Genomic DNA, 15,624 nt, shown 5'->3' on the forward strand with positions numbered 1-15,624 from the left:
AGGTTCATCCTTAGTGCTGTGAAACTAATCCAATAGCTGGAGTTAACTAATCCACCGGCCACTCTCCCTCTCACTTACTGACACAGCTTTCCTCCATCACAGGGATTATAGTACATCTTTTATACTGATATGGCAAAACTCAGTGGGATACATGTGTGGGGTTTACTGCAGTGAATGAGGATGAGAAAAGTGCATGTAAGTATGTTTTTCAAAAGTATACTTAACATGGAGAAGTACATACTATTAGCATTAAAATGAATACGTACTTAAATACACACTAAATGTACTATTTTGAAACAACTTATGGAAACTTAAGTATATTTTAATTGTAATTAAGCTATAAATACAACATTAGGTTGTGCTTTTGAGTCATTTTTATTCGTATCTTCTGTGAACTTAAGTAGATTTAAAAGTTTTTTAAACATAATTTTTAATACACTTGAAGTATATTGGTATTATTGTAAATGTACTACTTTACGTATTAATGCACATATTGTGTACACCTTAATGACACTGGGGGAAAAAAAAACTAGTTAATGCCGCTACATATATTTTCTATCAACACAGCGTATCATTTAAAGCATATTGCTTAAAAATACATTTTATGGCAATACAGTGAAAGTATATTTAATGTGTTCACTAAGTGTATTAAATAGAAAATGCACTTTTAGTATTCTTTATCTAATTGAAAATACTTTTAATGTTTTTTAATCTTAAGTATCCTACCTTTTCACAGGAGTATGCTGAGAAACCATGATTATATCCCTTGAGAAAAAGATGTATATTTAAATATAACAGTGATGTACTTGATCTGCAAGTATCTGCAGATAATTAAAGTATATATATATTTTTCTCCTTATAGTTGCATTTTTACCTAATTAATCTGCATTTCAGTATACTTTGAAAAAGTTTGTTTTGTACTGGTGATCTACTTAATAAAAATTAATTAAAACTGTTATACTAGAACATGTCATAGGTGCCCTTATGTCTGCAATAAAATTGTACTTCAGTAAAATTTTTAAGCAAATTATTATTTTTTTATGGTGCTCATACAAATTAAAACGGTGCTAATGAACGTTTTGTGTTAAAGCTTTATTTTTAAAGTTTACTTTAGTTTTGTGTAATAAAAAAAAACTTAACAGCTTTACAGCCAATGCTTGCAATGAGATATCTTACTTTTGTTTTTGAATGTGATGTTAAATCTATACTTTAATCACACTTTTAATATGTTTTTAATGTTCAGTCGGACATCTCACACAAATATACTTAATTTGTATCAAATAGTGTTGAAAATAGCATACGACAAGTAAACTCAGTATTCATTTAGTGCAAATTTAGATTATTTTAATTACAAATAAGTAGTACATTTAATACAAATTAGTGGTTCCAAAATAGCGTAATTTAAGTACAGTCCTACTTAGCATAATTTACGTATACTTTTTTTCCACAAGTGATATTAAGATGGTCATGTTGAACAGGTGAGTAAATCTGGTCTTATAAAGCCACTGAATTCAGTAAACTCAGACAACAGCCTCATTGCTTTGAAAATCATTTTATTACATAAAGAATTTTCATGTTTTGAACAGACTGGTCTTAAAGAGGTACATTCAGGTCAGAAGGCCGGAACCTGAGGGTCCAGATAGAGGGTCCTGACACAGGCCGAGTGTTGGCAGCACCGCCCTGACGCTGCACCTCCACTCGCCACCACACCCGGGCAGCCTTATGCACCTTGTTTTTTGGACGTTTTCATTTTTATTTATATATTTTTTTACAAAACAGTGTCTCAAAAAAAGGTTGCATTAAAAATACAATCAAGGTTTTTTTTTTTTTCATTTTGTTTTCAGGCAAACATGAGAATCCAATAATTATCATAAGCTTTGAAAATAGCATCTCTGATGTGGTTCTGTTGGTTAAAGGTCTGTTGGGGGGGGGGGGTTAGAAATACTGCAGGCAGGTGCTTTTCACCCCTTCCTCCCCCTCTCTGAGCTGAACATATACATATACACACTCACACTCACATATATATATATATATATATATATATATATATATATATATATATATATATATATATATATATATATATGTTTATATAAGAGGCGCCGCAAGCTGTATGCGGGTGTGTGCGTGTGCGCCATGGCTCAGGTTAATGATGGTGTCGCCACACATCAGTAGAGTTAAATTAAATACAATTTTGAAGAAAAATCATAATAATGCACTAATAATAATAATAATAATAATAATAATAATAATAATAATAATAGCATAAAAAAATCTCTGCCATACAGTGGGGTGACCGAACCCACAGACTGTTCTATAATAAATCTGATTTATTTTATTTCAGGGAGATAAATAATAATCTGGAATAGAGCTTTAACATTATATTTATAGATATATATATATATATATAGATATTCTCATCTCAAAATTAAAAAATAAAAAATAATGGATCGTGATAAAGAATCTGAGAATCTGAGAGCGCTCGGAGGCAAACAGAGCCGGGCTTAAGATGCTTGGCATCATGACACAGTCAGAGGTCTAACGCACATCTGCTCCCACAGCTAACTAGATACACACATACATACATACTGTACACACACACACACACACATACACACACAACAAACACACAGTCCCTTCGGTTTAAGCTGGAACAGAGTGCAATGCCTTTCAGATCCAAAAAATTGTAACAAATAAAAAATACAAATTAAAATATATACACATATATATTTACCCATTCAAAGACATGCCAAAATCTGCAGTTCTTCATGCCCACTTTGGGCTACTAGCAGATACAAATCAACAGAAATGTGTCGAACAGCATTCATTAAAGGGATTTATACCGAGATCAGACAGCATGCACCATTCCAGACTTAAACCTGCCGAAAGTGATGAGGGGAACCAGAAACGGGGACCCAGGAACAGGAAACAGGGATCTGGGAAACAGGGACCCGGGAATAAGGATCCGGGAACAAGGACCCAAAAACAGGGACCCGGGAGCAGTCCGAGCCCCTCGCTGGGAGCAGGTCAGATCGGCCGAGCGTCCGGGATTACACAGGCAAAAAATCAATTGGCACGAGCTGATCATTCTCAACCATAATAAAAAAAGATTCATGTCATAAAAATAGAACATTTGTGAGTAAAATTACACATCGCAATAAATACATCAAATCGAATCACACCGTCAAAAACGAACAAACAAAAGAACTGATAATCATCAGTAATGATGTAGAAAGTGATTGAAATCGAAGTTGTGGGCGTATAGAAATGGAATGTAAGAAGAAGCACAAGGAAGGAAATAAAGAGGGGGCTGGGGAGTGGAGGATTAGCGGTGGTTGGGAGGGAGGGGGGTGCAGGGCAAGGCTATGCTATGCTATGCTTGGCTAGGAACACTATGCTAACAACTCAACAACCGTAGTACCAATCACACTGGTACAGTGGCACAACCTACGCAGGGCAATAAAAACACCAAAACAATAAAACAGCAACAATAACGATGATGATGCATCACAGTGGCACTATCTCCTGCATGCAGGAGCTCTGGATCTGGCACTTTATATACTTTATCTGTATGATGCCACCATACCCCACCCATCAAACCTCACTCACTCATTCATTCAAGCACTGTGCAGGAGGCTGTGTCCCAATTATATACTACGCACTAATACACACTAATATACACTAATAATATAAAGTATATTTTATCTACTACATAATCTTACAAGTGCAGATGTAGTAGGTTAATACACAAAATATGAACATAATAACCCATTCCTGAGCCTCGTTATAAACTATTTATTCTAACAGATGTTCCAGATGTGCGAAGCTTCTGCCTTACAACTTTGCAATGCATTACACTGCATTGCATTGTGGGATATAGAGTGCATTGAAATCACACTCATTGAGAACTGATCACTTCTGAATGTGTATTATGGATTTATGGATATTTAAGTATACCGATACTCAACTGTGACAGTTTGATCTGTATTAATATACACATATATTAATAACATATGCAAAACAAAACCAGTTAGTTAGTATTAGTAATTAGTACACAATTGGGACATACCTGCTGTCTGCATTCTACGTGTTTTTAAGTGCATGCTTTCAACATCAGTGAGCACTGATTGGTTGGAACAGATCATCAATGCAATATACATTAAATGCAAATAAAAAAATCTAAATAAATTGCAATCAGGCCCGTCACTATAATTACTTCACAGATTTAATGTACACTATATGAACATAACCTAAATGAGTAACATTGAGAGTTAAGAAAGTGCTAATTTTATGATTTTTATTAATTATATATAGACATTTGCAGATTTAATTAAATGCTTTAAAATATGTTCTATCACAATTACAATTAGAATTTTCAGTAATGTTTCTAATCAAACGTGAGACCTTTTTATGCAATGCTTGAATAGAAATTCTCGATAATTAGGCATGTAATATCAGGGATAAAATCAACAAAAAATGTTGGCCTGTTAAAAGTAATCAGTGATTTTATTTAAGTTTTTTTTTCTGGATGTTTAAACATATTTGTATTCCAATTTTGATGTCTAAATATTATTTGCATAAGAATAATTAAAAATTAAAAGCAAGGTGTAAATCGTTGCTGTCCTATGAAAAAGACTTTTCTACATTTTTGTCAATTTTTAATTTACTACATAATTTGAACAGAGAAACTGTCCCTTACACGGTTTCAAAATTTCTTGATGAACGGACCAATAGAAACTCTTCAAAATGACCTGAAATAAACTCTTTTTACATTGACTTCCACTGAAAGTTAACAAGGTTTTTTTCTCTCTCCTGTAAAGTTACTGTTTTGGAGATAAGTGTTTTTCATTGGACAGTGATGAAATACATTATTATATTGTTGTACTGTCATCATATCAGTCAATAAATAGTCCTAAAATGACAATACTATTGTTTATCAGAAATATTTCTCAGAAAGATTGTGGTAATCGAGACGAACCTGATTGCAGATACAGTGATTATCCTCCACCCTACACCTCCTCATCACATCCTGATCACACTGATTAACCTCCACTATCTTTCAGCACTAAGGATATCAATATCATCATCATCATCATCATGAAGCATCCCCATACAAACACTCTTACACACGTGTGCCACACCACACTAATCCCTAATCCAGAACCAGATATAAAAGCAACATTTTCTTTTTTTTGGCGTCCAGCAAAAAAAACACATGACAGAAGATCCAACACATCTAACTCAGATTTAGCTCAACACAGTGATCCCTGCATCGTCAGAACAAAGTAACATCACTACAAAACTCTCATATGTGAACTAGGGGTGGGCTATATGACATAACATTTATCATATTGTGATAAAAAACTGTAATAAACAATAAGCTTTGAAAATTTCCTGGATATGGTCATATTTTCATTGTAAAGACGCTGTAATGCTGTTCAACTGGATCTAGTACAGCTTATTTTAAATAAAAAGTAGCATTTTGGTATATTCTGTCTGTGTGACAGAATATTGTGATAAATACAATTATTTTATATTGTATATTATTTTGTTGTTTTGTAGTGTTGTGTTTAAGCCCCGCCCACTAGAAAGCCGTGCTGTGCTCGGTCGTTAGATCCCACTGTTCTGATTGGATAAAAAGCAAAAAACAGTAAGACTTTATAGTAAAGGTCACAAATAATGACAGTAATAAACATTGTTAAATGGATAAGTAATGTCTCAGCTAATTAATTAATTAACTAACACTAGTTAAAAATTGCTACTAATTGTGATGAATTGAGACATTAATCCGAGTGGTCCAGCCGACTAAGGCACTGCCACTATGATCGGGGGATCACTGGTTCGAATCCCGGTCATGCAGCTTGCTATCAGCTGCCGGAGCCTTGAGAGCCCAATTGGCCTTGCTCTTTCCCCTCATTACTCCTAGGGTGATGTGGATCAGCACAATGCATCTGTGAGCTGATGTATCAGAAACGAGTCACTGCGCTTTCCTCCGAGCGTGCTGTGATGCTACTCTACAATGCTGAATCAGCAGCACTTTAAAAAAAAAAAGAAGTGGAGTCTGACTTCACATGTATCAGAAGAGGCATGTGCTAGTCTTCACCCTCCTGGTGTTGCGGCGTTAGCATTGCATAGCTAAATTGGGGAGACAAGTGGGATAAAATGGGGGTTATTTTTTTATTCAGATTTTATGAATATGATAGTGTGTTTCTCTTTATTATGGGAGTTTTTTTTTCTTTTACAATTTGATACATATATATTTGCAGTACATCACCTTACTTAAGAGTATTGTGCATTACGATTTGTATTGTATCACTAAGTTGTAGTCAATTCACAGCCCTGATAAATATCATGCATTATGAAAATGTCTTTAAATATCACAATATGATATTTTCACCATATCGCCCACCCCTAGTGTGAACTAAAACCAAAACAATTAAATCACACGCATAAAACAACACGCGATGAAAGCGGCCAAACCCTGCTGAGCCCAACACACAGTGTGTTTGTGTGTGTTTGTTTTTGTACTCATAGGGTTCAGGGCTGTCAGTGCAGCATTTTATAGAGAGCTCACAATCAAAAAAGCTCAAAATCACAGAACTCTTTTAAAACTACGGTTTGGGCCTGAGCCACGTCCGATCACAAAGAGGGTCAGAACTGTTTCTGCTAAAGAATAAACCCAGGAACTTGAACTACGTAATCTGCAGTGATAGTCGAGGAATGTGGTGGATGGGTGGGTGTTGGTGTGAGGAACCAAAGAAGAACCAATGAGGAACCACTGAGGAACTATTGATGAAGCAATGAATGTAGGAATGTCCCATCACCACATATGCATTCACGCCTCAGGAGGCTACATTTCCAGTAGGCTGACTGGAAGAGAACGGGGAGGGTCAGGCACATGCCTAGGCAATGGACGGATCATGGAAAGGTCATGGCTGATTCAAAAGATTTAAAAAAAAAATAATAAAAAAAAAAAAAGCCACACAAAAAAAAAAAATGGCCCCAAAAAACTGCCACATGCTGTGAGAGCCAGTGGCACAATATGCTATGCTTGAGTGAAGTCATGCTACAGAGAGAGGGAGGAACGGAGGAGAAGGAGAGAGAGAGAAAGAGAGAGAGGGAGAAAGGGATAGAAAGATAGAGGGGAGGATAAATTAGATTAAAAAAACGAGGGCGGGCACTCTGCTGAATCTGTGCCTGGTCTAATTGTTCTCCCGTCCTCTTCTTTATATTCTTCGCTATTCTTTTTCGTGCCAGGCGCTCGTTCGCTCGTCCCCATTTTCTTGATTTTCTGGTCTGTTTTTTGAGCAGGCAGCAGGGAAAGCAGCCAGCTTGGCTCACACTCGATGTCCTTTCAGCAGCTTCCGCCCCGCTCTGACCTGCGTCCTTCAGTAGCGCTCGTTCAGATGCTTGTAGGACAGCGGGGTGACGGCAGCGATCTGCAGAGAGACAGAGCGACAAAAAAAATAAATAAAAATCACACACTTCTCTTACTGAGAGCACGAGTTTACCAGCTGTACCCAACCAGGTTAATGTAGAGCGACCCAAATTATTTCCCCAAATTACTTCAAAATCGTACAGTACGCATTTATTTGCATGTGTGTTGATTTTTTTGGGCCCAAGCAGAACATTTTCTTTTAAATGCTTCATCTTTGATCACAAGCCAGGAGAAAGCTGGCAAATACTCAGCGACGGATGGGATGTTAGGCTACAAAAAAAGTTTGCATTAAAAAAAGTTCATGGTCACCCCTTGATGCAAGAAAAGTTAGTAAATTATGCAAACAAAAAAAGCAAACACCGTTTAAAAAGAAAAAGAAAAAAAAAAAAATTCTAAAATATTCAAATCAGTGCCAATAAGGTTAGTCTCTTTATTTGGCATTAAAAAAACCTTTAGAGGACATCTGTATTTGGACAAAGTTGGGACAGTACACAGAATGCAATAAAAAAAATAGACGGTGGGGAAAAACAAAACAAAACCAAAAATAATGTTTTTCTGTTTAAGTTCATTTAATTAATTAATATTATTCATCTGTGAATATGGGATAAAAAAGAAAAGAGAGTAAAAGAAAATGCATTTTTAATTTGCATCTTTCCACACTGTCCCAACTTTGTTTGATTTGAGAATGTTCTGATTAAACTGGACTATATAAAATGAAGGAACATGATTAAATTGTTTGGAAACCCGTATTAAAAACATAGAAAGCCTGCATTGGCCATCCCCAGTAACATGAATATATACTGTAATAACATGACTTAACATAAAATCAATTTCACCAATGAAAAAACAGATATCAACCATGTCTACTGTTTAGAAGAAATCACTGTATAAAAAAAAGAAAGTCTCCACCTGGATGTAAGTAAGTAAATGATGTGGGGTTGGTTGATGCTGCAGTTGGTCTGCAGGTTTAGGTTCAGCAACAGTATGTGCTGAAAGAATGAGGTCAGCTGACTACCTGAATATACTGAATATAGACCAGGTTATTCCATCAATTGATTTTTTCTTCCCTGATGAACACGGGCATAGTCCAGAGTCCAGATCTTAACCTCATTGAGAATCTTTGGGATGTGCTGGATGGAGAAGAGCTCCTTTGTGCAGTGGTCAGACTCTACCATCATCAATGCTGCTGCAAGATCTTGGTGAAAAATTAATGCAACACTGGATTAAATAAATCTTGTGACATTGCAGAAGCTTATTAAAACAATGCCACAGTGAATGTGTGACCTTTTTTTTGGTGGCGACTTTTTATTTTTTTTGTCCAGGCAGTGTATCTATATCTATGAAATATTTTTAATAAATAACTAGAAAATAGGAAAAATGGTTGATATATGGTTACTCATTGGGCTCATTTGGCTCAAAAGTTTCTTCATCACAGCCCAAAGTTAATAATAATAATAATAATAAAAAAGTGTTTTTTGAAACATTTCCTCCCACAGGTTTAGATCATGTTAGGCTAAACGTGATTGGTGATTTCGTTAGTGCAGCAGCCTGTGGCACTGAGAGCAGGTCATTGGCTGAGTCGGTGGAGGGGGAGCCGTGGCGCCCCCATTACTTTACCTGGCCGTTTGAAGGAGGGAGCCCTCTGACAGCTGAGAAGAACAGAAAAGTGGGTTTAATACCAGTGAGTGGGTGATGCTCTGCACCTGAATGCTGCCATTAAGCATCATCCACACATTCACAGCAGGCCAGAGGCATCACACAGCAGCCACACGCTCAGCATGCAGGGCACGAAGCGCCGGTTAACGGTCCAATCGCTCGACCAAAACAACGCCACACTGACGAGGTCAAGGCAGGTTAGGTATTACATGGGGTGAACATGCAGCACAGGCCACGACTACAACACACACTCACACACACACACAGGACAAACGCTAAAGGACAACCACACTAAATTACTGTCACACCAACACAGAGACACAGAGACACAAAAACATATATATATTAAATATGACACATTTAGTCAAACACTCTCTCTATCAATCAAACACATACACACATACACGAATACACACACGGATAAAGCCCTAACCACAAAAAAAGATTCCCCAGACCAACATGGCTGAAAGGGTTTAGTCCATTAAATGCAGACCGAATCAGAGTCAATTTCAAAGAGCACATGCAGGGGCTTCAGGAGAGCGGACTTTCTCTAGGAGGCTGAAAAGAAACGTAGTCAGTTGGTTTGTCTGAAGTTGATTTCGTCTGATATCCCACCTCAAATACCAGGAAACAAAGCGTGTACAATGTAAAGGCATAAAAATACATTACATCATCTTATTGTTCTCCACAGCACTCTGTAGTTTTTTTTAATGCTCAGAATAAACCACCACAGGGCAGCTATTATTATTATTACTTGGGTGGTGGGTGATTATTATTCTCAGCACTGCAGTAATAAGCACTGATTGATTAGCATGGTGGTGGTGTATGAGGTGTTAGTGTGTGTCAGAGTGGATCAGATACAGCAGTGCTGCTGGAGTTTTTAAACAATGTCTTCACTCACTGTCTTCCACTCTATTATATGTCCCTCATGCCTACCTACAGCTGCTGCACCTTGTAAAGTAAAGAAAGATGGAGACAGAAGATCATACATTGAGACTTTAGAAACCATTTCTATTTTTAATGCCAGGTTCACACTACACAACATTTTGAGTCGCCAGTCGTTGTGCTGTTCACACTACACACCTCGTTGTGCTGTAATCACAGGTCCTACAATTGTTGAGACTTCCACACTATACGACTAATCAGCAACATAGAATCACATATTACACAATTTTATGTTTTGTCCACTGGGTCTTACAGTCTTCAAATGTTGAAGAATCATTTTTTAAATAATTCCTAAACTAACAATTTTCTCCTTGGTGTTTAACATGATTGAAGCTTGATCTTTCTTGATTCTATTCTACAAACAAGCTATGAATACTTTCAAAGTAATCAATTTGCTGCACAGGTTGTGTTGGTCATCAGCAAGTCATTCATCACTGTCCACAGGACGCTGCACACAGGACACCTGTGGCTGGATATTTCTGGTTGTTTGACTATTCTCAGTGCATATAATGAGGTGTTTAAGAACTCCAGCAACACTGCTGCTGTATCTGATCCACTTGTACCAACACCTCATGCACCACCACCACCACCATGCTAATCAGTAATAATCACTGCAGTGCTGAGAATGAATGCTCAACAATCCAAATTATAATATCTGCTCTGTGTTGCTGTGGGACCATTGAAGAACAGGGGAAAAAGAGAATAACATTTTTGTAATTGTGTAATCATGGTGGCATTGATTAAACTAAATAAAAACAGTGTAAAATCCATCTAAAGTTCAATTCCAAGCCAGCATTCGCTGACATCCTACCTGCTCCTGGTATGTGAGGTAGGATACAATCAAATGGCACCAATGTCTTTGTCTACTAATGTCTTTTCAGCCAACCAGCACCGAGCTGACCCAACAACAGGGAGACACTGAGTGGTAGTAAGGACAGAATTGAATAGATATCCGGTAAAGTAGGTAAACTGCTGTCTTTAGACTCTACTGAGAGGGAAGACGCCCCAGCAGTGAACCAGGGCTTACAGGACTGAGTAAGGGCTCTGACTGGTGAGTCTGGTACCTGTTCATATGACAGTATTGGACTCGTCTGAAAAGGTTCTCATGAGCAGAGGCCTGATGGAAGACCTGGACTGCCTGGCCTCCGCACTTGTCTGAATTTTCTTCTTCTGGAAGGGGGGTGAGGTGGGTGAAAGACAGTTAGCACATAATGGAAAAGACGCTCAACCAACACACACACACACACACACACACACACACACACATTCGTACACACTGAAAAACAAAATACACTTCCCAGATCCTCTTAGTTCCTAATTAGTTCCATCCAGAACCGTGTCTGTAATGAAGTGTAGAAGAACTGCACACAATTTTAATAATGTCAATAAATAAACGTTTATGTGGTCTAATGTTTTCAATATGGAGTCACCAAATATTTAGCAACCAAAAAATTATATGAAAAGTTAAATTTTTTTATACAGAACAATGACTACCTTATTTTTCGGACTATAAAGGTGCACCTAAAATCCGACAATATGCCTTATAATCTAGTGCTCCTTATGTATGAATTCTACCAGTCAGGTATTAAGGAGCAGTAAAGCCACTCCTCTGTTATAAGGGTGAGTTTTAAGTAAAGTTTCTCCAGCACTGAGGCTGGGTGCAGCAGCATTAGCATTAGCCGCTAACAGCAGTGCTAACTCTTTCGCCGTACAATGGCGAGTGCATTGCTGGGTTAAAACAAGCTACGTGGGAGGAACTGCTAACTGATAGCTCCTGGCTTACAGGAACACTCAGGGTTTCTCAGTCTAGTGCTATCGGGCGGCATTTACGTCCCACTAGCTTAGTGGCTAATGCTAATGCTGCTGAACCTAGCCTTAGTGCTGGAGAAACTTCACTGAAAACTCACCCTTAGACAAAATAGTGGAAATCTAAGCTTACTGTAAATAAACAGAAGTGCTTTACTCACCCAAATACACGTTTTTTTTTTCAGGAGAGAAATCTGTGTAGATTAACATCTAGTGCTTGTTTGACTTTGAAAGAAAATGTTTTTTTTTTTTTTTTTTTTTTTTTAGAATTACAGTTTTGTTTATTAGGCGCTTCCCCCAGCTTTAACATAAGAAGGGAAATATGGCGAGACCCTTGCTCATTTCGATGTAGGCATCTTAACTAGTGTCGCTTAATGCCTCTTATAATCTAGTGCTCCTAATAGCCTGAAAAATACAGTAGTTTATTTTAAGCCATATTACAGTGTTTCCTCTAGACCTAGGATTTATTCAGCAGCTGTGGCAGCCCCACACTCCAACCCCCTCCCATGGCAGCGCTGCTGTATACAATACTGGCAGGAAGGGAGTTGGCAGCTGACAAACAGCAGGTTTAAGTTCATTTTTAGGCTCTACTCACATTCAGCATTAGTTAATTTCAATTCTTTTTTCTGTGTAATGAAACATGTATAAATTCTACTCTGGTAATTGCATTAAGGCTATTTAATTTATACCGTGGTGAAATGGTGAATGGCCTTCAGCCAAATGTTTCAGTGCATCCCTTGTTTTTACTGCTGTAGTCGTGTGAGGTAAACAGAATTATCATCAGTAGTAGTGTCATGAATTTCATGAGCTGGGTTCAACACACTGAAGTCAACAGTCAACAAAAACTCACAGGAAATTATGTACCTTATATACACACACACACTCATTCAAACTCTCACATTAAAACACACACACACACACACACACACACACACACACACACACACACACTCTGTTGGTGATAGCCCGCAGCAGCTGTGGTGGAGTACGAGGTAGGCTTGGCTGAGCACGCATGCGGGTACACTCTGCGATCTGCGTGCTGCATTCACCTGACCGGGCATGCAGAGACAGAGAGCAGGCAACTGGGCAACAGGCAGCCGAGACTCTGCAACACACTCTGCAGCCTTCACACACTCACACACACTAACACACACACCAGGAGGACACCCATCCTCCACCGAAGGGCCACACCAGAGTGTGTTTACATGCCTTTATAATCTGATTACTGCAGAACATCTTCAGCAAGAGTTTATCAGCAATCACATCAGCACATTTACACAGATAAGATTTATCTGAGTAATCAGATCATGAGAAAACTAAAATTTTACATGAGTCAGACAATAATTTCATGTGAAATGTGATTTATTTGTCACATAAAACCCCAACTTTACAGCACAGCTCGCTTAAGCTGTTTTCACGTATGCACAGTCTGAGAAACTCCAAAGTACTTCAGTTAAAAGTACACAGGAGTTAAAATCTAGCTCTTTTTATCAGATTTTTTTGTAGTGCAATTTTTTTTCACAAGTGATTAATCCGGAAACTTAAACACATTTATTTGTCAATCAGTAATTTGATCAAGTTTGGCCCCATTTTTCTCCTGTAATTCACATAAAAGCAGTTACAATACTAGTTTTATTTAGCAATGTAAACACAGAAACACAGTGTCGATACTGTTGAGTTGACTGGGTCGATTCCGTTTAGAAAAATAAGGATTAAATATTATGAATAACTCTGCTGCTGATACAGTATTGCCAAGTAGCATCACAGCGACTCGGTTCTGATACATCAGCTCACAGATGCCTTTTGCTGATCTACATCACCCTAGGAGCGATGAGGGGAAAGAGTGCCATCTACTGCACCCACCCAGAGAGAGCAAGACCAATTGTGCTCTCTTAGGGCTCCGGCAGCAGATGACAATCTGCATGACCGGGATTTAAACCAGTGATCTCCTGATCATAGTGGCAGCACTTGTTGGACCACTCAATGTCCAGCTTAGATTTCTATTTAACATTTGAAAATATCCATTATAGAAAATTTCATTGTTAAGACGGAAAATTGTATGATTAATTAATTTGTAGATCTTACTTTGATCTAAGAAACTGGAGTCTTACATAGAGTTTACATGAACACTTAGTAATCAGATAACTGCAGTAATTACAATATGAAATGTTTTTTTTATGCATGTAAACACACTCACAGAAAACTCATTTACAATCCCGTCACACATCAGCAAACGATCACGCTGCTTTACATCTGCTTCACACTCACAGCCCAACACCAGAGGCCCTCAAACACCCAAACTACCCAACATACAGCCCACACACGGGTTTCCCCTGATACACCCGCACACCCCCCCCCACACCCAGACCCAGACACACGTATGCACCTCCCAGAGAACAGGGCAAAGATAAGGGCATAGGAGGCAGGCACAACACCAGGCAAAGAGACAGGAGAAGCCCAGGAGAGGAGAAGGTGGGAACATAACATAACATAAAGGAGAAGATGAAGAAGAAGGAGAAGAAACAGAAGGAGAAGAGGGAAAAGAGCGAGGCAAGAGACCTCAGTCACTCCAGGAAAAGCTGTGAGTGCTGGTAGTCTGCGACAGCATGAAGATAGTAGAAGTCCCAGAGGAAGGAAGCCGCCGTTTCATCTATAGCACCAAACACACACACACACACAGGATCGGGAAAGAGGGAAAGAAGACAGACAGAGAAAGAGGAGTAAAAGCACAAAGAGAAAAGAGAAGGGTTAAAAGAGCGTTTAGAGAGAAATGCAAGAAAAGAAATTAAGCAATTCCCCTGCAACCAAAACACCGCCCTCTACCACAGTCACTCTCTCAAGATCAAAGATCTGTAAAATATAATAAATTAAATGAAACTTATCGGCGGATTAATGCGGTTCTTAAAGCGCCTGCAGATCTAAAAGTTCCTGAAGTGTGAACCCTGCTGGAATTTGCTCAGGGAAAGAATTAATACTCTGAAACGCAGCAAGACTTCCCAACAAATTACAGCAGTCAGAGGAGATTAAGGCATGTCTGGAATGTGTACGGTTGTGTAATAGAATTTATACAATCATAAGATATTCAGAGGAATTCACATCTTATTGTGCATGCATAGTTAAGAATGAGCCAAAGTTCCGATTTAAATAAAAGTGGAACAGTAACAGTAGAAACCTTTCTTGGGTAAATTTGATCTAATTCTCATTATAGCACTAAAACGAATAAAAGAAATGCATAAATGGCTATGAATGTGTTGATAATTTTATTGAAAAATACAATATTTTGTAAAATACAAATACTTTTTTTTTTTAGCATTTTATTAGGAACACTATGCTATTTAGCTCAAATTAGCCCTTCCAGAACCAGCTACCACATGAACATTACCAGAAGTGGCTCAAGTCGCTTTTTTTTTTTAAAGAGCACTTTTACTTTTAAGTCTGTATCTCTAGTACTTTATACATGTCCTGTCTCGACTGGAGGCGTTCAAATTAATCTTAGTTTATTAGACTAGTTTACAAGAAATGAACTACTTTCTTCAAATTGGACATTCTTGTTACGTTATTTGCATCGTTTCTAATGTGATCTGGAGTTTGCACAATCAAAAACACCTTTATTGCTTAGAGAAATTGTTTTAAATCAGTTTAGATACATAAAACTGCATCTGCACAGTACTATAGCTAGCTCACAGGCCGGAATCGGGTTCAGTGAACGGATCGTTCCCATGGATTGGCCTCATTACCTGATAATTAGCTAATACAACAAATTTTGTTAAGATCAGGAC

At 37.9% G+C, this 15,624-nt stretch overlaps 1 protein-coding gene across 6 annotated transcripts in view; it reads right to left on the reverse strand.

Moving 5' to 3' along the window:
* Positions 1–1,536: 1,536 nt before the first annotated feature.
* The window catches only part of atp11c (ATPase phospholipid transporting 11C), a 126,100-nt gene continuing 112,012 nt past the window's right edge, over positions 1,537–15,624 (reverse strand). The window contains exons 29-31 of one of the 6 annotated variants that reach the window (XM_022684263.2): positions 11,104–11,209; positions 9,056–9,087; positions 1,537–7,439 (exon numbers count right to left, since the gene is read on the reverse strand). In XM_022684263.2, coding sequence (XP_022539984.2) covers positions 11,108–11,209 — 102 coding nt within the window. In that variant the 3' untranslated portion in view covers positions 1,537–7,439; positions 9,056–9,087; positions 11,104–11,107. Of the gene's footprint in view, positions 7,440–9,055; positions 9,088–11,103; positions 11,210–14,404; positions 14,496–15,624 lie in introns of those variants that run through there. The other 5 variants (XM_022684265.2, XM_022684268.2, XM_022684264.2 and 2 more) reach the window with 5 other exon arrangements.

This window comes from Astyanax mexicanus, chromosome 10 (genome assembly GCF_023375975.1).
Source record: "Astyanax mexicanus isolate ESR-SI-001 chromosome 10, AstMex3_surface, whole genome shotgun sequence".
NCBI lineage: Eukaryota > Metazoa > Chordata > Actinopteri > Characiformes > Acestrorhamphidae > Astyanax > Astyanax mexicanus.